The sequence below is a fragment of the Martes martes genome (assembly GCF_963455335.1).
Source record: "Martes martes genome assembly, chromosome: 15".
Taxonomy (NCBI): Eukaryota; Metazoa; Chordata; class Mammalia; order Carnivora; family Mustelidae; genus Martes; species Martes martes.
The window spans coordinates 24,450,042-24,473,011 of record NC_137903.1 but is presented as its reverse complement, the minus strand read 5'-3'; the positions used below and the strand labels follow the sequence as shown (position 1 = coordinate 24,473,011).

The following is a 22,970-nucleotide window of genomic DNA, read 5'->3' as shown; positions in this document are numbered from 1 at the left end:
CTGGCTCCCTTTCAGCCTCTCGCACTCGGTTCGGTTGGGTATTCGGTTCCGGTTTGAAGTGACTGCATTTAGGGACAAACATTGCTGAGCTGCTTTTTTCTTCTTTTGGACAACTTCTTACCCGGGAAGCCATTAGGCTGTCACTCTTCGGCTTTGCTTCCCATTCTGCTTTGCTCCTGCTCACCTTTTGTCCTCTCCCGCACTGTGCTCCACGCGAACATCCTCATTAAAGCCCTCCCAGCTCTGACTCCTTTGCAGAGGCTGACCCTGCGGTCCCATCACGCTCCTTCTCTTCCCCTCCCCCCGCAGAAAGAGTGAGAGATGCTGCAGATGGAACTACATAGCGTTTATTTGATTCTACCGTATTCTGCTTTGTTTAAGAAGGGAACATGGCTTCCGCCTTCCCTTTGAATGGTGGGTGAACCCTACTCCTGTCTGAAATTCTATCCTCCTGGTTTGATTAAGAGCAGAGATAAAATACTATGTGAGGGTAGGAAGTCTTCCTAGGGAAGATGTTCTTGCATTTTCTTTGGCTCCTTGAAGAGTATAAATGTATTCCTATTTGCTGCTAAGCCTTTGATTGTCTCTTTTAAGTGGAATCTGTGTTAATATTGCCCAGCAGGACTCTAATTGATAATGCTTTGGCTGTGGCTGTTTTTTTTTTTTTTTTTTTACATAGACTTGTAAATTACCTTTCAGTCATAGCTCACTTGGTTTTGATCTCCTACTTTTAATAGCTCAGTTCTTTCCTTCCCTTTTTTTTTTTTTTTTTGGCCTGTCGAATCTTTAGAGGAATCCTCCTGCATCGCTGTCCTGCTGTGTTCTTTCCAGAGACCTTATGCTACTGTAAAACCTTCCGCCAACATCTTTTCTTTCTTCCAGCTTTTCCTTTTCCTCAACAACAAATATTTGTTGAATATTTTTGAGATATTGTTCTAGACTCTTAGAGGAGGGAGATCCAAAGAAGTAGAAGGAGTGGTTCTTTCCCAAATGAGTTTATTGTCCGGTCGGGGAGAAATTCTACCTGAATACTATGACACATCTTCAGTATAAGGCAACATGTGTGTGCTGCAGAAGGGATGCAGCACAGTTGGCGTGGTCAGGAGACTTCAGGGAAGGAATGGAATTTGAACCAGACATTGAAGAAAATGGACAGGATTTTGATCGGTGGAGAGGGAGGATGTTGTAGGCAGGGAGGGGCACGGCAGGAGGAAAGTACAAAGTGCTTTTCAGGACGCAGCAAGTGGACTGGTCTGGCTGGTTAACAACCGTGTGTGGAGGAGTTGGGCAAAGGTAGATAGGGCCATATTGTGGAGGGCCTTGACTTTCGACAGAGATTTGGCGCTATGCAATAGACACTGGGAACCTGCAGGTTTGAACAGCTAGGATCCAAGCTGAGGTATGAGTTCTGCTTACCGAAGCTTAACCTTAACCTTAACCTTAATGGTGGTGATTGCCTAAAGGACTGGAAACTCGAGATAGTGAAACCCGTTGCCACAGCAGATAATGAGGATCTAAATTAGGGTGGGATGGTAGGAATGAAAAGGACAGAAATTGATCCCTCAGACCATTTAGAAAGTATGTATCATGCTCTTCCCATGTGACAGACACATGCCAGGCAAAAGGGAAACTGTCCCCCTACACTCCTGGAGCTTCCAGTCTAGAGACAGATGGAAAACACCTGGTGCAGGAAGAATCTACAGGAATTGCTGACAGATGGGATTCAGGTTTCAAGTGAACTTGGAAACACAAAAGAAGGAGGGCTGTGAAGTTTTTTGGACTTGGGTGACTGGTAGATTAATGGTGCTTTTAATAGAAATACCAAAGGTAGGAAGAGTTGTTTTTGAAGGGGTACAATACGAGAAATTTGGCTTTTGGATGTTAAGTTTAAGATGCTAGAAGGATATTGAAGCTGAAATTTTCAGTAATTGAGAGAAAATCAATGGCTGTGTTCAGGGCTAAAGATCTGGGCTTGTGTTCAGGGCTGAAGTCTGGGTTTTGGGTAGATATTTGGGCATGTTCATAGCGAGGTGATGGTCGAGGCTGTGGCAGTGTCTGATTTCCAACATTAAGGGTTTAGGAGGAAAAAAGAGGGAATCAGCCTTTGTATTGTCTGTGGTACTCAGATTGTAGAGAATGAAAAGTGATTTAAAAGATATATTTATTTGTGCATTCGTTCAGTACATATTTTGAGGACCGGGCATTGTGCTAGGTTGGGGATAGGAAGAAGACAATATCCTGTTCTCACTAACATGAAATTAGCAGGACATTAAAGAGATACACTTGGAAAGTAAACCCTCTTATTTGGCTGATTATGAGTTGTGCAACTCTGGGAAGGAAGGTGAGGGAGCGAGGACCCAGTATCTCAGGAATCTCGCATTCAACCTGCAATACGCCTTTCAGTGGGAGGTTAGGTACACAATTAATTAGAGAGACATTCTTGTAGAGTCCATGTTCTTGGCCTTGGGCCCAGTATTTGATTGTGTACTGTCTCTGCAGTTACGTCACCTATTGTCGATGGATTTTTCCTCTGGAGTTAACTTCAGAGCTGTTCCTCAGCCTGCAGGATAGCAGGGGGTTGAAAAGCAGAGTCAGTTGGCCATCAGGGTTGTTACAGCTGTGATTGCAAATCAGAAAAGGGTGGCGGACCAGAAAGTTCCTCCTTGAGTACCGATGACTTTGAGGACGGAGGTAGGAGGAGGCATGAGGCTGCCGGAAGGGAGAACCCTTCACTTCCTGGGAGCAGTGTGTCACTCCTTCATTTTGGACATATTTGGGAGCTGTTTGTTCCCTTGGGGAAGATTTTGCCCAGATGTAGCATCTGGTATTGAGCAAGGGTTGGCTTCTCTTTGCCATGGCTCAAGCTGTAATCTTTATTTAGAAACTAACAAAAGGTCCTCTGATGAGTGTCTTGTTGGCCTAGTCCATACAGAATTAGGTGGTGCTTGGGTCCTTTTTGGAAGACTTGGGAAGTCTCCTCACGCATGGACAAAAGCAGGATAGAAGAGACACAAGAAGGCAGTTTTGGGGGGGCAGGGTGGAGGTCAGCAAGACAGGGTGCTTGCTGGCCAGTCTTTGGAACAAAGACAAAATTCATTCGAAAGCTCTTTGGTAGAGCTTAGTAGTAAAATGACTTAGTAGTAAAAGCTGAGAGCTTTATTATTATTTTTTATTTAATTTATTTTTTTTAAGTTGAGAGCTTTAATCCAGACACATTTGGGTCTGAATCCTCTCTCTTCTACTTACAGCCCTGTGACCTTGAGCAAGTCGCTTAACCCCTTTTAGCTTCAGTTCGCTCATCTACGAAATGTAGAGAGTAATAGTCACCTTGAAGAGTTAAGGATTAGATATAATACATGCAAAGCACTAGCCTAGTGCCTCTAACTTACAGATGCTCAAAAAAAAATGATAGCTGATGTAATTATCACGACCACAGAAGGAGGATAACATGGCGGTCAAGATCACCGATTCTGGAAGCATATTTTCTGGGTTTGCAATCCTGGATTTCGCACTTACCAGCTGGGTGATTGTAGTGAAGGTTCTTGGTTGCCTCAGTTTCCTTGTCTGTAAATTCAGGATCATACCAGTGCCTGCCTCCTCGAGCTGTTCTGCTGAGTAAGGGAATTAATGTACATGAAGCCCTTAGGACAGCACTTAGCACATGGAAATACAAGGGCTGCTCTTGTCCTCAGGAGATGGGACTGAACGTACTTATCCCAGGTAAGACCTTGGTGGATTAGATTCCCTATTTATTCCCTGTGTGGAGTGAAGCATTCCTAAGCCTGGCCCCAGGTAGTATCATTTCCATCTCCCTTTTCCTCAGTGACCCCTGTGTGTGGGCCCTTGTGAATGACAAAACTCATCCTCCTTCCTGATTTTTGTGATATGGCTGCACTGGGCAGGAACTATGCAATTATGTGACTCTCTATAATTGTACGTCCGGTTCCTATAAAAAGCAGTTGCACGTTTTGTCTTATAAGCTGTCATGTTCACAAGGTGTCATGAGCTACGTTGAATCAGGTAGTTAAGCCTGGCATGTTACTTTTAGACCCAGGCTCATAATCATCAAAAGGAGGGCATTTGTCTTCCCTCTGATGTCTAATGGGCAAATCATGGGTTTCCATAAATATGTGCTGAGGTCCTGATTGCAAGCCGGGGTGGATGAAAGCGCACCAGGCCTGGTCAGGTCTACCAGCAGCCTCAGTCATGAGCATCCCAGATTGTGGTCTACTGGATTGTCTCATGAGGTCAAACAGAAGCTGCTATGTTTCTGCATCCATGGCTTTGTAGCATCCTTTCAGGGTATGGAATGATAGAGGGCAGTTGGGAGCAAAACATGCTTTAACGAGCAGTTGGGAGGATGCTGGAGACTACTGAGGGCTTCCGGTGCCTCCCAGCCTCTGCCTTTGGAATGCTAGCAGGACACACCTCAGGCTTTCATCTTGCTGGAGCCAGCCACTGCTGATCCTGCCCCTTAACAACAGTGCTGGGGTGCAGGGAACTTTCAGTATTTGTTTTCTCGGCTGTTGTAAGTCCCATAATAATTCTGCAGTAGACACAGGAAACAATGTGCGTCTGGTTCGAAGGATCTTTAATTTTCAGGAATTCGCAGCCAATTAAATGAATTGACTTTGATCCAGTTCCCTTTTAAAGGCAAAAGCCATGTCATCTTTATTGGAAGCTGACTGCGTTAAGTGGGCGGGTTTACAAGATAAGAAGAAAAGACAGTCTCTGCCATAAGGACTTTTCATAATTGAAATGGGGAACATCAGACGGGCTGACAGAGAATAATAAGAACACATATGCGCATGGGCACATGATTCTAAAAATAGGACCCTGTCTATGGCAGGTTCTAGTAGTCACCGGGAAGGGAGGGACGGTGGATTACTCGGGAGGGACTTCTGCTTGGCTTAGGCAGGAAAAGGTAAAAGATAGCAGTTACGTTCTCAATTAGGTTTGGCCCCAAGTTAATTGAAGTAAAGACTTTAATATCTAATTCCTTCACTGTGCTGAGGCATCGTGCTGGGAAGAGACACAGAGTCATATGGGAAGAGCTCAGTGTTAATGAAGGATTTAGGGAGAATGAGAAAAAAGGAGGGTTTGGATTTTTCAGAGTTGAAAAAGGATCATCTTTCCTGCTACCTCCTGGCCTTTTACACTGCCACCAATCACTGGATCATTGCCCCCTCGGGTTTTCAACTCAGGGAAGATCAATAAACAGAGCTCTGCTTCTTAACATATTTTGGGTACAGCTGGTTAAAGAACCAGGATTAGAAAATGAATCGAACAAAGTAGGATTATCTTCAACGGTAGGATGCTGAGCTGTGTTTGCCAATTTCTACTTAAGCGGTCGAGACAAGGCATCCTTGCATGGAGTTTAAACATCCCTCCCTAGCAGCCTCTGTGTTCAAGGAGAGGTTGTGGAACAAGTCTGGCAGCTCTCAGCCTGCGCCCTTGTAAACAACAGATGTTCAGAACTACTGTGTTCCGGGGGTAGGGGCGGGGGTTTCTGTTGGTGCTTGAAATTCTTTGAATTTACAGGCAGCATCTTGAGGATTTAGCAAAAGGGGGAAGTCAGATGGACTTGATTCCACGGCATACAGGTGGAAATGATTCCCGAGACAGTTCCTTTGGAAGACAGAGCCCACGCTCCTGAGTGGACTCTGACAGAGAGCCGGGGAAGCCAGGCTTCCTAGGTGTATTGACTTTCTGCCCTGCTCCTCGCCCTTCTTCTTATATAGGTGCTCGACTGGTCAGCCCCCTCCTTGCTTCTGTTTTGTCTGGTCATAGGTGGAAACGTGTGCCCTTCCCAGCCACAGAGTCCCACGTACACAAACATGCAGACATTCAGGTGGGCGTGCCACAGAGACTTTTCCATTAGCACCTCCGGAGGCCGTTTGGGTTCTTGGAACGTGCGGATTACATGGTATTGTTAGGGCCTTTGTCTTTGCTGCTAACTTTATTCGTGTACATTTTCAGTGTTGGTTTTGCCAGGTCTCCGTTATGTTATACACTGGAAGTGAGTGAGGGTAATGTTCCTTGTAGAGAATTCAGCTAGACATCTTTTCTCCCTACCCCATTCCCAGCCCTGAAACACACATACTGAGTTTCTGGCTAGGCTTTGGGACACCTCCTTTATGGCATAGTTCAGGGAAGCCACATGGAAAAAAGATATATAATACATCTTTCTTTCTTTCTTTCTTTCTTTCTTTCTTTCTTTCTTTCTTTCTTTCTTTCTAAGTAAGCTCTGTGTGGGGGGCTTGAACTCACAAGCCCGAGATCAAAAGTTGCACCCTCCACCGGCTGAGCTAGCCAGGCGCCCCTGTAATACATCTTTAGTAGGCTTTCTTGGTTCCAAATTAGAGAAGACTTTAGAAACGTTCTCACCTTTAACCAAATGAGAAAAGCAGTTTATCAGGTCTGGGCCAGTTTTCAAGTCACTCTCATCAGTAACTATTTGCTTGAAAATCTTTGATAAGCTCCCTTATTATGTTGGGGCTTAAGAACATCCTTGTGCCTTTCTTTCTTCTGGAAAACAAGTCCACTCCTGGCCCTTTTGTTCATTAACACAGAAAGTTTTGGTGAACACCAGTCCTGGTAAGTGAGGGTCACCTGTACGTTTCAACAACGTTTTTTCAGCACTTAGTCTACACCAAGGGCGAATTAAATCCACACAGAAGAATAAGCCATTGTTCTCATGGAGGTTCCCATTTAATGTGAAATATATTAAGGTTGTGTGTGTGTGTGTGTGTGTGTGTGTGTGTGTGTGTGTGTGTGTGTTTGTGCATATATGTGTTCTGAGAAGGTGCAGAGTTCAAGGTTGAGGAATCAGAACTGTTGAGTGACCCTTTAAGTCACCCGTATTATATGTGATTCAGTCATAACACTTGGCTTCATCTTTATCCTCAGTCCTGACCAATGGGTTCTGGCAGGTGCTGGGGTCCCAGAGCGGTGTAGAACCCAGCTTCTACCCTCAGGAGGCTCATTGTCTCATGTGGAAGACAGGAGGTTTATATGAAAAAAAGATAACACAAAGTCACATATATTTAGTGCCAGAAGGAGAGATGGAGAAAGGGTTTTTTTTTTTCACTTTTCTCCAGAATGGGATCTTTATAAACATTGTTTTTGGTATCATTTTAGATTTACAGAAAAGTTGCAGGAATGGTGGGAGAATTTCTGTCATTTACCAGATTGTCCGGAAATGTTAACATATTACTGCATTTGCTTTCTACTTCTTTTTCTCTCCAGACACAGCTCATGCACGTGCGTGTTTTTTTTCTGAAACACTTGAGCATTATTTGTAGACATGATGCCCCTTGGCCTCCATATACTCCAATATGTAGTCACTTAGAATAAGGTTGTTCTATGACATAAGGACCAGTACAGTGACCAAAATCGGGGTATAAATATTGATAGAATAATATTGTATAATCCGCAGGTATTCAGATTTGCCATTTGTTCCCCCAATTTTCTTTTTGGCCAAAGAGATTATGCATTTCATTCAGTTGCCTTGTCTCTTTAGTATCCTTTGATGTGGAATGGTTTCTAGGTCTTTCATTGTAGTTCATGCCCTTGCTATTTCTGGGGAACATTCAGCTCAGTTATTTTGTAGAATGTCTCTTAATTTGGTATCTCTGACACTGTCTGGTATTTCTTTATGATTATCTTTAGGTTATGTGCTTTGGGCAGAAATACCATGGGAGCGATGTTATATTCTCAGCACATGATATCAGGACTCACTGGCTGATGATTTCCCACTACTGGTGATGTTAACTTTGATCATTTGCTTAGAGTGGTGTCTGCCGGACTTCTCTACCATGAAGTTATTCTAGTTTATGCTTTGTAATTAATGCATTTTGGAGAGATACTTTGAGAACATGTAAATATCACGTTGTTTCTCAGAACTTCCACTTATCGGTTGTAGCATGCGGTGATGATTCTTGCTTGAATCAATTATTATGATGATGGTTACCAAACGGTAATTTTCCTAGTCTCCATATCATTTTTTTCTACATTTATCAGTTGGGATTCTACTGTAAGGAAGAACTTCTCCATCCCCCCCAGATATTTGTCTCACTATTTCTGTACATCAGTTTAGACTCATGGATTCCGCTTTTATTCAATAGGTTATAATCCTTTTTTTAAAAAACAAAGTTTTATTTATTTGAGAGAGTGAGTTAAAGAGCAGGAAAGGAGGCTGGGGAGGGGAGGCAGAAGCAGACTCCCTGCTGAGCAGGGAACCCGACACAGGGCTCCAGCCGGGGACTCTAGGATGATGACTGGAGCCAAAGGCGGATGCTTATCCGACTGAGCCACCCAGGTGCCCCTAACAGGTTTTCGTCCTTTACTGTCTTTATTTATTTTAATGTTCATTCCAGGCTGGTTCCTGTATCCTTTTGACATGTTCCCACCGTTCAACTTTCTGGTCCAAAAAGATGTTCTAGCATCATCTTGTCCTTTCCTTCCTTCACCTCAGGAGCCCTTTCTTCCAGGAGCCCTGGATCCTGTTCATGGCGAGTGGTATTTAGAAACCGTGGATGCTAGATGTGCTCCTTGTTACTAAACTCCTACTGTTTGTGGTCCCTCTTGGCAGACAGAGCCGGTAAACGGGTATGTGTGTGCACACATGCACATACCACACACTTCTCTGTGTTATGTCTCTATCTATGGGCTTATCTCTATTAAAGCCATAAGTCTCGTCGATATCTTCCAATTCTAATCCAACCCCACATGTTTTATTCTATTTTCTCCCTTTCCACATCCATAACCCTGTTCTCTGAACAGTGAGAAATCTGGCACCCATTATCTGTAATGTGTGTATCTAATTGCTCAGTCCTAATATATCCACAAAATAGTTTCAGAACCACTAACCCATGCCTCTGAAGAAGAAGACTACTAACTAGAATTTAATACTGGTTTAGAGGGTTTTGCTTGTCTGTTTGTTTATTTCTAGCCTTAAGGACCAAAACACGGTGTTCAAAAAGTTGGGTGCTAATTCCTTCTCTTCCAACCTCCAGACCTTCAGTGTGGTTTTAGTACTTACTTGAAATGCCGTTTGGTTTATTTCTTCCTGCTTGTATTTTATTTTTTCCCCTTCAGAATGAGGTCTTGATGGACATTTCTCACCGCCCAATCTTTTCTCTCGAGTAGAGACTGAGCAGCCGTGGGAGAAGTGAGAGACCTGCTTATCCATAGATGTACTTAGGGCATTATTGGAAGTCAGTGCCGGGGCCTTAGGTCGGACACGGGGCAGACCCTGAGGACCATCCTGAGGTCATTTCCCCCTCACTGCTGGGCCCATCATGACTGTGGGAGAGCCACCGGATGGGTTATGACCCTCGCCACTGCCTCTCACATTCCCGCTACTGTTCTCCATGAGCACCTCTCTCACGTCTAGGGAATCAAGAGTCCAGCTCTCATCTCAGTTCTAGGCTGACTGTGAAGTCCTTTACCAGCAACTCATGTAATATGCTTGACATTGTGCCTTGAATGATCTTGATCTGGTCCCTCAGAGGTGAGGCTGCAGGATATTGCTCATTAACATCTAGACCTGCAGAATTTGAGGCCCTGTTTGCTGGTGCCCTGTTCTGACTCCCCCACTGTTTCTTCTCTTCGGCATTCTGTGCTCAGATGCACAGAAAAAGTTCTTTTGCGTCAATTCCGACCTGGCCGTTGTCTCCTCTCTGCCTGGGAATGGCTTCCAGATCCCCCTTCCTTTGCCCCATGTAACTCTTCACACTTATCCTACTCCTCTCCTTCCTCCAGACACATATAACATGGTCAGTGCTGCTGATTCCAGCTGTTCTGAATCTTGTCTGCAGCTTAAGTTCAAAAACAGATGGACCCAAAGCATCCTAGATGCTGTGCCAGTTTCCACCGCAGGAAAACAAGTTACTGAAAAGCATCAGGAAATTTAACATAGTTTTGAAGTTTGATTCTCTGTCTTCTTAATAGTCCTCCGTACCCGACTTCGCCATCTTTCCTGACCCTTCTGCACGTCATAGGTGCCTCATCGGACAAGGGCTGGCTTCTAAAACCTTTGCTCCCAATTTTACCCTCTCTTTGTGCGGCTCGGTCAGCCATTAGCATGAGACCATCCATGTAGGGCATCAAGCTGGGCTGTTGCTCCTTTTCTCATTGTCTTTGCCTCTTCTGAATCTCCCATCCAGGGCTGAAGAATTTCTGTCCTTTTGGCCATAGGGAGAAGATGAGGCGGGGTCTCTGTGTTTATAAATATGTGTGCATTTACTGGTCAAAGAAGTCACTAACTTGGGAATAACGTTGATGTTCTTCTGCTGACGTTACCAGTTGGGATGCAGAAAGGCGCCAGTCCCACAGCCGACCCTTGCAGTGCTAGGGACAGGGTGCATGTTCCTTGGGGAACACCGACGTTGTGCCCACGCTACTGCTCTCCTCATTCTTGCCATTTGCTAACAGCTTTCTCCCAGTGTTCTGAGGGACACTGTTGATCTTCAACATTTCTAGTCGCCCTGAATCTGAGAGAAAGAGAATCAACATGGTGAGGCCATTTATCTTATATTAGGCAGATACTAGCAGCCATTTACCGAGCTTCCAGAGAAAGTCATTGACACGGTCCGGAAATTATCAGGTGTGCACTGTGACCAGAGGACTAGGCTGCTGTCAGGAGCGTCCTCAAGAGAAGTCCTCAGGGCTGGAGCTTCTCAAAGTTCAGGGACCGATGACTCATACGTTATGGTGTGTGTGCATAACACCTCCTCCTTCCCTCCCTCCTTCTCTCCTTCCTTTGGAGAATACTTGGAAGAGAATTCTTAGTTTCTCCAAAAGGATCTGGGGTAAGTAATCACCCCCAAAAAGATTTTATAAAAATATTTTGTAGTACAAGCTGGAATGCACACATGTATAGACATTTCACGGTATATTTTTAATTAACTGAGAACAGCATTTTTGTAAAACAATCCCTATACGTCTTTGCTCTGTGTGTTGTACTCTGCTATTTTCTGCTTGGTTCTGTGTTATTATGTCCCACTGTTTTCTCTTTCATTTTTTAAGAAATGCTGGGTGGTAACCTGCTAAATTGATTTATTGACCCTACTAATGGGTTGTATCCCAGTTTAAGAAACATTGCTTTAAGAGCATTGGTTCTTAACGTTTTGGTGTGTATGATAGTCCCTGGGGTGTGTATTTAAAATGCAGATTCCTGGGGCACCTGGCTCGCTCGGTCGGAGGAGCGTGTAACTCTTGATCTCAGGGTTATGAGTTCGAGCCCCATGTTGAGTGTAGAGATTATTTAAGTAAATAAAACTTTCAATAAAATAAAATGTAGATTCCTGAGCATCACTCCACCCCTGGCAAAGCAGAAACTCTGGCAGAAGAGCACAGGAAACCATACTTTAAAAAAAAGCACCACAGGTGACTCTGATGCACAGTGATTTGGGGTCCTGAGGACTCACTCTTAGAGAAGCTGTGCTCAGACTCGGGAGCCCAGCTGCTCAAGGCTCCAGGCCCCATGCGCCCGTGGAGACGGCAGATACTAGCGGCTCTCATCTGAATCCACACTGAGAATCTCGCCATGGATTGTTGCCTCTTGGATCTTGATTGCCCTGGGTAGTTCCCCTGTTCTAAGAACTGCTTTGACCCTGGTGGAAGCAGAGAAGGAGTTAACTCGAGGCCACCGAGCACAGAGGGAAGGAACTCCAGGGTCATTTTACAGAGCGGCTAGGGTGTGGCCCGGGGCTTCAGTAGGTGCCCAGAGCCAGTCCCAAATTAGAATGGGGTGGGATTCAAAACTGCTTTTCCTAGTCACTTGCCTTTCATGTGTAACCACATGCAGCGTGTCAACATGCTTTCCGGCGCCGTCAGGCACCAGCAGTTTTGCTCCCTCCGGGTTCACGGACCCTTGGTATTCCGGTTATGTGCTGTCTTGGAATAGCTCTGTGCTCTGGGGCTCTGGCAGCTGAGCATTGTCCATTAACTCTTTCAGCACCAGGAATCTACAGGTTTAGTGGAAATAGAGCAAATGCCACCATGAAATGAGAAAATGATGGCTATTCAGGAGACCTGAGTTCTCACCCTGTTCCACTATCTGAGCCTCGGTTTCCTCACTTAGAAAATGATGTTAGGTCTAGACTCTAGACCACCTAGAAAGTCTCTTCTAGATCTGAAGCTCTGTGATGTTACTTTTCGCGCCCTCTGGCTTTTCTCTCTGCACTTGAATAAGTCTTTCTTCTCAATTCTCTTCTAGGTTGGACATAGGAGAGTCACTGAGTTGGGAAGTTTCCAGAGGAGCAGGATGATAAGTTAATAACAACAGAATGTATTTTTCTTTAGTGTGTGCCAATGAAGTATCAAATTGATAAAGCCAAGTTCATTGCAAACTTGGGTATTAAAGCCTGGGAATTTTGAGACATCTTTGTCTTTTCAGACATGACTCTAGTCACTTTGTTTTGTGGGTGTGAACCCATTACATGGACTGTCAAGTGATGATAATAGTTATAACAGTAATAATAAACAATGACAATACTGATTCGTAGGAGTAGAGCACTTTAGTGTTTGTGAGCTTTTTTTATGGGCATCACCTTGTTCGACTTGATCTTTATAATAGCCATGTGAGTTAGGCAGGGCAGTCTGCTGTCCCCATTTATTCTTTTAAGTGGCTAAAGGAGCCACAGAGTGCTTCTGTGGCTGATGCAGGATTACCCTGCTCTAGTAAGTGTCAGAGTAAGACTAGACTCCAGGTCAGAGACATGGTTCAAGGTCTTTGCAGAGTGTACCACCTCTCTGGGATGGGGTACTGTCGTTCATCCGGATTACTTACAGACCTGTAGAACTCAGTCTCCTGCTAACTGGAAATTGACCAGGGCATCTCTTCTTCCACCCAAACCTGTAAAATTTTGCCAGAATAGTATCGGCCTGGCTAATAATATGCTGTCATTTAGAGCACACAGCCAGTGGGCGTGCAGACTCAGTCAGTCAGTGACTGCCCAGATACATGGGACAGTGGCTGTTTGGCACGATTGATGGAGGCCGGCCGTACTAACTATTCATTAAATGAGTTGTTTTACTGTGCTCAACATTTACAAGATTTTTGTGACTGTGGCATCTGTCATTAGTCAGTGCTGATTAGGTACCTGCCCATTTCTTGGTGATAGATGTTCATTGACTATTCCAAAATATACCCTGTCCTCAAGAGCATTCCTTCCAGTCAGGCAAGATAAATACCAAAACAACACATGAGAGGGGCGCCCGGGTAACTCAGCTGATTAAGTGTCTGCCTTCGGCTCGGGTCGAGATCCCGGGGTCCTGGGATGGAGTCCCCTTTCGGGGGTGCCTGCTTTTCCCTCTGCCTCTGCCTCTCTCTCTCTGTCTCTCATGAATAAATAAATAAAAGCTTAAGAAAAAACCACATGGGAACTGAGAGCAATGCATGGGGCTGATCTGATGACTATTTAGACTTCAGTCTGTTTAGCTCTGTAGTTTCAGAGAATCAAGTGCTACTTCTTCATTCCTCCTTCTTCATTGTTGTCGTGAGCCACGTAAGGGAGCTCATGATCCCATTCACAGGTATGCAGGACGGGGAGGTCTGGAACTTAGGGATACCCTTTTTTCCCAGGTAGCCTGTTGATACTTGGCATGCTTACGCACCATTGGCCAGGCTGGAGTTACTGGCTGTAGGTCAGGGTTCTCTGCTTGTGACTGGTGCCGGGGAAATGCCTGCTCCCAAGGTAGTGGTTACTGCTTTGAAAATAAGTGTGTGGATTTTTGGGTGACGTCATTCCAGTTTGGCACAGACAGGTATTTCTGTGGAATGAACTAGCAGGGAGGGGTGAGCCAGGCTGTCTGTCTCAGTTATCTCCCAAGATTTCATTCATTCAAAAAATCTGTTAACACATCTGCGTGTATTTTTTTTTTGTATGTTTGTCTTGTGCTGTAATTACTTATGGGATTTCTGGTGACATCTTAATTAACTAGAGAAGAAAACACTAAAGATATACTTGTAGAGTTATTCACAGATCATTCTATGGAATTATTATATAAGGGATATGTGTTAACTGTAATGTAGATGGTTATAAAATCTTTTTAAACGGCGCCTGAGTGGCTCAGTTGGTTAAGCATCTGCCTTCGGCTCAGGTCATGATCCCAGAGTCCTGGGATGGAGCCCCATGTCGGGCTTCCCGCTCTGCGGGAACCTGCTTCTCCCTCTCCCTGCCACTCCCCATTCTTGTACTCTTTCTCTCTCTCTCTTTCTGTCAAATAAATAAATAAAATCTTAAAAAAAAAACTTTTTAAACTGAGAAACATATTTTTGTTCCTTGCACATTGGTCGTACCTTTGTTATATCTTTTGCTTTTGCTGTGATGTTTTATTTTAAGTGAGTTAGCTCACATCTTTTGATATGATCACAGCCTATTTTGGGGGGCTTTCAGGATGGAAATGTGATACATAAATGAATTTCTAGGCCTTTGGTTCTGTGGATTGCATTGGGGGGTGGGGTGCATAGTGTTTGTTCTCTAGTATTTAGAGAATGCCCAGAGGATGCAGGGGGAGTTTACTCGCTCTTTGTTTATACCTTCCTACAGTTCTGAGAACGCTAGTGGCAAGACAGTATAAAAAAAGGGAAGGTCCCAGGTCTGCAGAAGCCCCGGAAGGCTGCTGGGCAGGCAGATCTATGTCAGTGAGACCAGGGTTCCACAACGGGTCAGTGTCCACACTACCATCGAGACCAGGATAATATGTGGGTTGTGGCTCATGGAAGGTTCAGGAGCAAAAAGACCATGTGTTAGATCCAGGAGGTTCTGCAAATGTGGGAGAAGCTGGTCAGAAACAAGAACGTTGCTCCCGTTATCTCTAGTGCCCAAGATAGTACCTGGCAGCTGGGAGGTGTTCAGTCAGTATTTGTTGAATGGATGAAATAAGAAGACTTTAGAGAAGGGACCTGCCAATAAGATGTCAGAAATCTAGGCAAGAAACCTGAATGACAGAGATTTGAATCTTGTGTAGACACCCTCCATTGCTGCCGGGTCTGGTCTCATGGGGTCCGCAGAGCTGTCTTGAGTGATTAAACAAATCTCCAGCCTCCCTCTCCCTGCCGTGAACACGGGCTGGGGTGGGGATGGTTGAAGGGAAAGCAAGGTGTCTTGCCTGTCATAAATTGATGGAGACATCTCCGGTTAGGGTCTGTGATGGCTTAGATTGGAGAACCCCTCCCAGTTCTCTGACCTAACCCAGGGGGAACGTTGGTCCTGTAATCATTCAGGAAATAGTTATTAAGATGTCAGACATGATGCCAGTTCTCAACTTCAAAGGAGACTCTTAAGCTCTCAGCTTGTGGACATGCCATGATCCCAGGGGTGTGGCTGGGCTCAGTGGAAGTAATCCAGAGCCACAAGAATTCCATTTCCATACAGCGCTTCCCCCAAACCTGATTATAGGGGACAATTGAAACTATTTTGAGGAAGGTGGGTACACCACTGCTTGAATCCTTTCTAATCATCTGTCTAGGCTCCTGAAGACAATTTGTGGGATGAACTTGTCCCTGAAAATGTGAAAATGGTTTCTCCATACATAGAATATACATTTTTGCCTTTGGCCCTTTTTCTGTCTCAGAGCTCTCCTACTCTGATCTCACTGCTGGCAAAGCTGAAGCGGAGCTGTGATAAGCCCCCAGAAGTGTGACTGCCCCCTCCCTCCTTGCCTCCTGTCTTTGAAAGATGCCTCCAGGCCGCCACTGCACTCCTGGGTCGCACAACCAGCGGCCACCATTACAAGAAGAATCTTTTTCAAGTCGCTTCCCGCCTTGGTGATTTTTTTTTCTCTCCCCTCCTTCTTTTAACATCTTCCCCAGCAAATCCCATCCATCCTCTGGCTTATCTGGGTCAGCAAGGGTCTGATTTTATGCATGGCGCTGTCAAACCATAAATCCGCCACAGCTTTCCCTCTCCATCCAGCCCGTCTGCTTCTGTCAGCATCAGCAAAATGCATAATAGAGAAAATAAGCCAGAAAGGCTAATAACATTCATCTGAATAAAATAATCTCTTTGGCTGCCTCAGTTCATTTCATTTTAATCAAAGTGCCAGGAGGGAATTTAGGCTTAAAAATCCGACTCCCTGCTTGTCACAAGTTCCCTGTCCGACTGTCACTAAATGATCCCTTTTATTAAGCAAGTACCTTTTTTTTTTTTTTTGTCTTTTTATATCCTCTTCTTAGTTGGCTGCTCAGTAACATATATCGTATGTATTCAACTCATTTTGGGTTTCGTCTCATCACATATGTGTCTATTTTCGAATGTGAGGAATGCTGTTTTTCTTAGATGGATTGGTATTTGCCATCCCTGTGGACAGAGTGGCACGTTTGATAGGAATTCCAAGAAAGAGGGGCTCAGAGGAAGTTGAAGCATCTTGGGCTCTGGTGATCTGAGCTCCCTTTGGCTTCCTTCCTGTCTCTTGCAGCACACAGTTCCCCATGTGGAATGCAGGACTGATTGTTCCATCCTGGTCCTCAGGGGAAGGACAGTGGAAGATTAAAGTCTGCTCTCCCGTTGGTATCTCTCACACGTCTTCCCAGAGACGTACAGCTGCTTGGTTAATTGCCGATTGCTGCTGTCTTATCCCCACCATTCTCGGCCAAGGGCTGTGCATTTGCAGCAGGCTGCGCTCTTGGCCCTGGCCCAGGGCCGGGTGAGGAGCCTGTTGGAAATTGACGAAAGCCGATCCCAGTTTGTTTGGAAATGAAAATAATAATATTTCTTCACATTTGTTCAGTGCTTTACTGTTGATGTAATTCTTGTGCATTCGGCATCTCATTTTAACTGCACAACAGCCCCGTAGGTGGGCGGGTTGGGGGCCGTTGGCCCAACAGGAAACGTACCTCCATAGAATTAGTGCAGAAGCTCCAGCCCTCTGGTAATGCCAAGCTCGTGTTACCCATCCCATCTGCAGAGCTGGGAGCACAGCAATTCTTCCTTAAATGGCACCTTTGGCCAGAAGGCCTCCTGGGATTTTACAGTGAGGCTGGGCAGATCTTTAAGGAGTGAGACGGTACACCGACAGGGCACGTGTCCATTTTGTGGGGGAGACAACTGAAACGGAACAGAGGGGATGTGGCAAAAAAGGGAAGTGTAATAGGGAGGCCAACTTGGACCTTTCTTGAGTTCTCTCTTTACCCGAGATATTGTAGAGAAATCCCTTGGAGCATTTGCTGCTACATTTTCTTGAGTGTCCATGAATAGTCTGAAGTTGAAGGAGAAAAACCGGCCTAATGGATTTGAAACTAATGATTCAGCTGTGCAGGTTGATCCTTTCGGTGCATTTATAATGATAATCTCTTCTGTGGTTCTGTGGGGGCATAGCCAGCTTGTGACTTTATGGGCTTCCTCTCTGTCTCTTTTCTCTCTCTCTTTTTTTTTTTTTTTTTTTTGGACTCCAGAGTAATTCCCTCACAAGTGCAATATTATGTTTTCTTGATCTGCCTCCTGAAAAAAAATTTTAAGTAAGAAAAATACTTCTGGATATTTTGTCTGCTTTTTAGGGATTAGTGTTTGAGGAGGTTTGCAGCTGTTCAGTACATTTCTAAGGGATGCAGACCCTTTTCTTTAAATGCCCAAGTATTACACAACCTGACTCCAGGGGCGGGGAAAGTAAAGAAGCTGTACAAACAAATGATAGATGGAAAAGATATAAAGACAAATTTCAATCTCCTAACCAAACGAGGTTCCCCTGGCTCTGGCAGCCCAACGTAAAATAAGGCTGCAAAGTTGCTGAAGCAGGAAACCACTCTAGCAGAACCTGAATGCGCTCCCTATGAAATCACGTCTCGTTGACTTGCTTATTTTCCAGCCTGAAGTGTGTTTCATCATTGTTCGTGTTGGCCGGGAAAATTGTCTCTATGGTATATTTGCATTCCCCTCCTACTACATGCCCTTCGCCTCTCCTGCTCCGTCGCTGCCCCAAAATAAATACATGAATTAATTAAAACCCCTCAGTTGAAAGGAGGAATATGTCCAAGAAAGCATACAAACTCAAAGAACTTAAAATATTGCCTGAAAAACTTCAGTAATAGTGAAAGAGACTAGGGACCCATAGGAGAAGCAGACGACAGAGTTTAATACTATCTTGAAGGGATTTTTTAAAAAGAAAGTCGTGCATGGAATCCCCATGTGTGCAGCTGATCCAAAGCAGTGTTTTATTGGTGTAAATCCACTTTTAAAGTGCAGGTTTACGATGTGTACGCCATCACGGGGTCAGTCAGTGGGAGCAAGGAAGCTGTGTTCATGACCCCAAAATATTGAAATAGGGATTATGAATCAGAGTTTTAGTTTTATATCAGTTTCAGCATCCAGGTTATTTCTGGTTCTGATTTGGGTTGCCCAGTATCAAGAAAATCCTGACTCACACAGATGAATTATAATCTTGAGATAGTTTAAATTGAAAAAGGATATTTTTGTTTTGAAGTCGAATCACTAACATTACCTAGGTGTTCCATCCCCTTCATAAGTATTATTGGGTAAGTCCGAAAATGCATAACAAGCATAAAAACAATTGATAATGATGGGATGGTATTGAGCGTTCTCACTACCCAGCCATTGTCTAACCTGAGCCCAGCCTTGGGCCCTGAGCCTTCTGTGGCATGTAATTGAACTTGGCCACTGTGTGTCAAATCATGTGCTCACCTGCACAGCTTTAACTAAGGAGGCACACAGGCTTGAATTAAAAATGAACCTGCGCAGAGCAACATCCGTTCTAACCAACGGCCCCTTTTTTCAGAAGTTCAAATACACGCCTCGGTTCTTTATTCCAAGGTTTGCACAGAACGAAGCTTGCCTAGCGGCCGGTGAGACGTTGTGATAGCATCAACCGCAGGGAATCTGGATGCCTTACACGTTTCGCTGGGGTTGCTCATTTGAATGGATGTGTCACAGTTGTTTGAAATTGAAACATGTTCCTCTAATTCTGGAGTTTCTCAGAACACACTTTGAAAACTGCTGCTCACTGAAACCAATCATAGTCATCCCACCACTGGATGGTAGTGTATGTGCTAAAAGTACGTTACCACCCTCGAACTTCCTGGATTAATTATAAATATTTAATTCTGACTGTATTTACAAATTTATTAGTTTGAAGGCATAAGGCTTTTTATTTTAAAAGATGCCCACTTCTGCCCATTCTGTTTATTAACTCATTTTGTTTGCTCATCCTTTCTTTTGAAGGTCCCCTGGGGATTTATGCTCTGTGTCCTCTTCCATGGTATCCGATTGGTTTTGCCTCTCCTTCCTCCACTTGTGATCTGCGGTGTACGTTTGTGGGCTAGCTGACCCTTTGTTCCTACCTCTGATGTTCTGCTGTATTATAGGGCTTTCTTTCTCTCCTACACTGCACTGTGATACCAGCACTTTTACAACTAAAAGCCCCTAATACTGTACTTTGTTCATTTCAGATACAAACGTTTATATATTTGTGAAACTGAGTTGTATTACCATTGTTACATGTATGAGCGCTCTATGGAAAGACCTAATAGAGACCACCAAACCCAGGTCCACCCATAAGAAGCAGACCGAGCAGTCATCAAGTTCAGATCTTGTGAGATCTCTTTTAAAAAAGCAAGTGTAATTGCCTGATCTATTCCATGCTTACTGAGGACATGGATACTTTGCCACCCAACAAAAATGTAAATTTGATTACTTAGGATTTGGTAACTGAAACTGATTTGGAACGCAATAGAAAGTATTCTTGCACTGGAAACACCAAAGGTCACTGAACGCCTGTGTTCAACTTTGAGTTTAGGATTGTTTCTTATTCACTTTTTTTGGTTTGTTTTTCAGAGGCTAAACATTTTGAAGGGAGTAGATTCATTACATGTCTCTCTCTCTGTGTCGCTCTGGGTTAGTGTGTGTGTGTGTGTGTGTGTGTGTGTGTGTGTGTGTGTGTGTGTTTCCACAGAAATCTTTCAATTTCCCTAGAAAAGTAAGAGGACGGAATACTGCTGAGGCATCTGAACAGAAGTATTCGGTGTTCTGCCTGCAGAGGTGTCATGCCTGGGGCAGAGGTGGGGGTGGGGAGCAGATAGAGAACAGCTTCAGTTTGGACTCTAACATTCATTGGTTTGAAGAAGCTTCTTAGTGCTGGCCAGACAGATATTTGATGTAATGGTCTGGTGCGTTCTGAAGCCAGAGGAGGTGTGGTGTGATGAGTTGGGAATCGTTACCTTACTACAGAATTGGAAAAGCCCCTTCTAAAGTTGAATTCTGTGCTCTACAAATCACAGCCCCCCGACAGTTTCCAGCTCTGAATGCAGGCAGTGCTGACTCAAGAACCAAGCCACTGTCCGCTCAACTTCCTTTGCATTTAAGAGTCTGACTGTAGGGAGGGAAGGAGGGGAAGAGAAGTGAACAGGTTGTGATTCTTTGCAAGGATTAAGCCCCTTCTCTACACTTACACGGCTTGGTTTTGGATTCCAGCTTTGCTACTTTTTAGCTATGTGACCTTGAAGAAGATATTTAACTTTTCTCAGTCAACTTCCCACATCTGCTGAATGTGGTTAATAATAGGCCCTTTACATCAGGTTGTTTTAGGGTTCAAGTTAAGTAACGTGAGTATAGGGCCCAGCCATGTGCCAAGTGCACAGTAAGCCCTTGATAAGAAGTGTAACAAACAACCCCTACTTTCAGTTTCTCTTTTTAAAGAAATCCAGCTTGCAGATGCAGAACTTTCTGGTGCTTAAATCGGTGCTTCGAACTGTGTAGATCATCATCAGTTGATTCTCTTGGATCACAGTGTTTTCATTAGAAGTGAACACCCAGATTTGGCACTTAACTGCTCTGCTCAGACTGTGAAGTTTTAAGGATACACGTGTTCGGGTATGGTTTGTGCTTGGTTGTATGGGGCAAGACATAATGGGTCAACTAGGGAGCTCAACACCTCCTTAGAGGGGTTCTGTGGGCCTGAGGAGGTTTTAGGGACTTTTTTTCATGGCATGGGCCTCAAAAGTTGTTGTCCTTATGAATCTTAATATGAACAACGTGTGGGGATGTGGTCTGTAGTGCTCTCGTGATGTTTGTCTCTAGACCTCTAAGTTTTGTCTCCAAACCTAGACACAAACCAAATGTCTCAGTGTCTAAGGTTATGGACTTCGGAGTCAGACAGCCTAGACCTGTCCTAGTCAGATGATGCAGACTGTCATTCTAGTCTCTGACGCCCTCTTACTGTCTCTGTGACTTCTTACTAGTCGTGGGCAAGTGAGAACTTCTCAGAGTTTCAGTTTTCTGATTCGTAAAACGGGGATAACAGTAGTTCTCTTACAGGGAAATGATGAAACTTATGCGATAATTCATATAAAACCTTTACCAAGTTTCTAGAACATAATGGATGCTCAACAAATAACCTTGCTTCCCCTCTTTTCCTCTTCCTCTCTCCTCCCTCCTCTTCTCATGATTCTCATTCTCTCCACTGAGTTTTTAGATAAGAGAAAACTAGAAGTGTAGGGTTCAGGAAAGATACCTGTTTCTGCCTTGGCTTTGATCACTGTGATTTTATGACACGGACTGTATTCATAGCTGTTGAACCTGGCTACTCAATGACACTGATTTTTTTTTTCTTGCTGTTTCTCTGCAGGAAGGATCAGAATGTTCTCTCTCCTGTCAACTGCTGGAATCTCCTCTTAAACCAGGTGAAGCGGGAGAGCAGGGACCACACCACCCTGAGTGACATCTACCTGAATAATATCATTCCTCGATTTGTCCAAGTCAGTGAGGACTCAGGAAGACTCTTTAAAAAGGTATATAGCTATTTCCGGGCACAGAAATACTTGGGTGGAACAAATACTACCATCTTGTAAGTAAGAGAAAGGCTACTGTATTGGCCTAGTTAAAAGGCTTTCCATTGGTCATTTCTTACCCCGGTCTCGTGGAGAAAAAATACTGACTAGTCATTCTTTTCTTCCTTTCTGAGTTGAATTAATAGTAGGCCTGGGAGAGGAACCATTTGCAAGGTACAACCCCACCCCTGGAAATATAACTCATAATCTGCATGTTTTAGTGATGACGGTGTTTGCTTGATTTATTTCCTTAAGTGATTTGTGAAGCTGTTGAGATTCGGGGACCGTTGGTGTCATTTCAGGTTTTCCTCTTCTAGTTCATGTATGCTTGTGTGTTAGTTTAGTCATCTTGGCCAAGGTGAACGCATGAATTTAGTTATTCTTATCATGACATATCTTGGTCTTTGGGTCCCTGAATGTTTTCTGAAGCTCAGTTGTTTTTCACAATTCCTTGGATGTAAGTTGAAAAGTCTGACCAAGGAAAAAACTCAAAATTAACTGTGGTAATCTTAAGAAACTTATGCAAAATTGACCTTACCTGTTAGTGGTGGAAATAGCCTGTTGGAACTAAGGAAATTCTCTTCTAAGCTCTCTCAGCCTGAGCTCTCAATGGAGTCACCGATTCATGACTTCTAGTGACAAATGATGGCAAAAGCCCCAGCCATTGTACGTAATGTACCACATCTAACATCCAAGCTCTGATATCCCCCGAAGACTTTTCAGAAGGCAAATAATCCTCCCACAAGTTCTAGGTATAACAAGGTTGTATAGGGCTATTTTGTTGGTTTCAAATAAAGGAAACTCATTGGTTTTCATTTGACAAAATCCAGTGTTGAAATCCGAGGCTGGTAGAGAAAGGACTTCAGTAAACAGGACTGTGGTCAGTCGTAGCTAGGGTGCCAATTCCTAACATTAGGAAGTTTTCCAGATTTCAGTAGGTCTGGAATTAGAACCCAGTCTCTTCTGTTTACACCAGCATGAAAAAAAGAACTGATTTAGAATATCCCATCAACATAATGCATCTGTGTAGGGGCTTTTCCTGTGTCTTAGAGACAGGATATGAAGAGTAAAAAGCATCTGACAATGAAAAGAAGGAAGAGAAAGAGAGCTCCTCCCGGAGTTCACTGACTATTTTTAGTGGCCTGGCTCTGCTGCGGTTGGGGCCGTACTTCACTTAGGGGTG

General features: G+C 44.1%; 1 protein-coding gene across 2 annotated transcripts in view; it reads left to right on the top strand.

The window, feature by feature from the left end:
- The window catches only part of SRGAP2 (SLIT-ROBO Rho GTPase activating protein 2), a 226,089-nt gene that overhangs the window by 90,089 nt on the left and 113,030 nt on the right, over window positions 1-22,970 (top strand). For both annotated transcript variants that reach the window (XM_080823944.1, XM_080823943.1), the window contains exon 3: window positions 21,586-21,748. In XM_080823944.1, coding sequence (XP_080680070.1) covers window positions 21,586-21,748 — 163 coding nt within the window. The remainder of the gene's footprint in view (window positions 1-21,585; window positions 21,749-22,970) is intronic.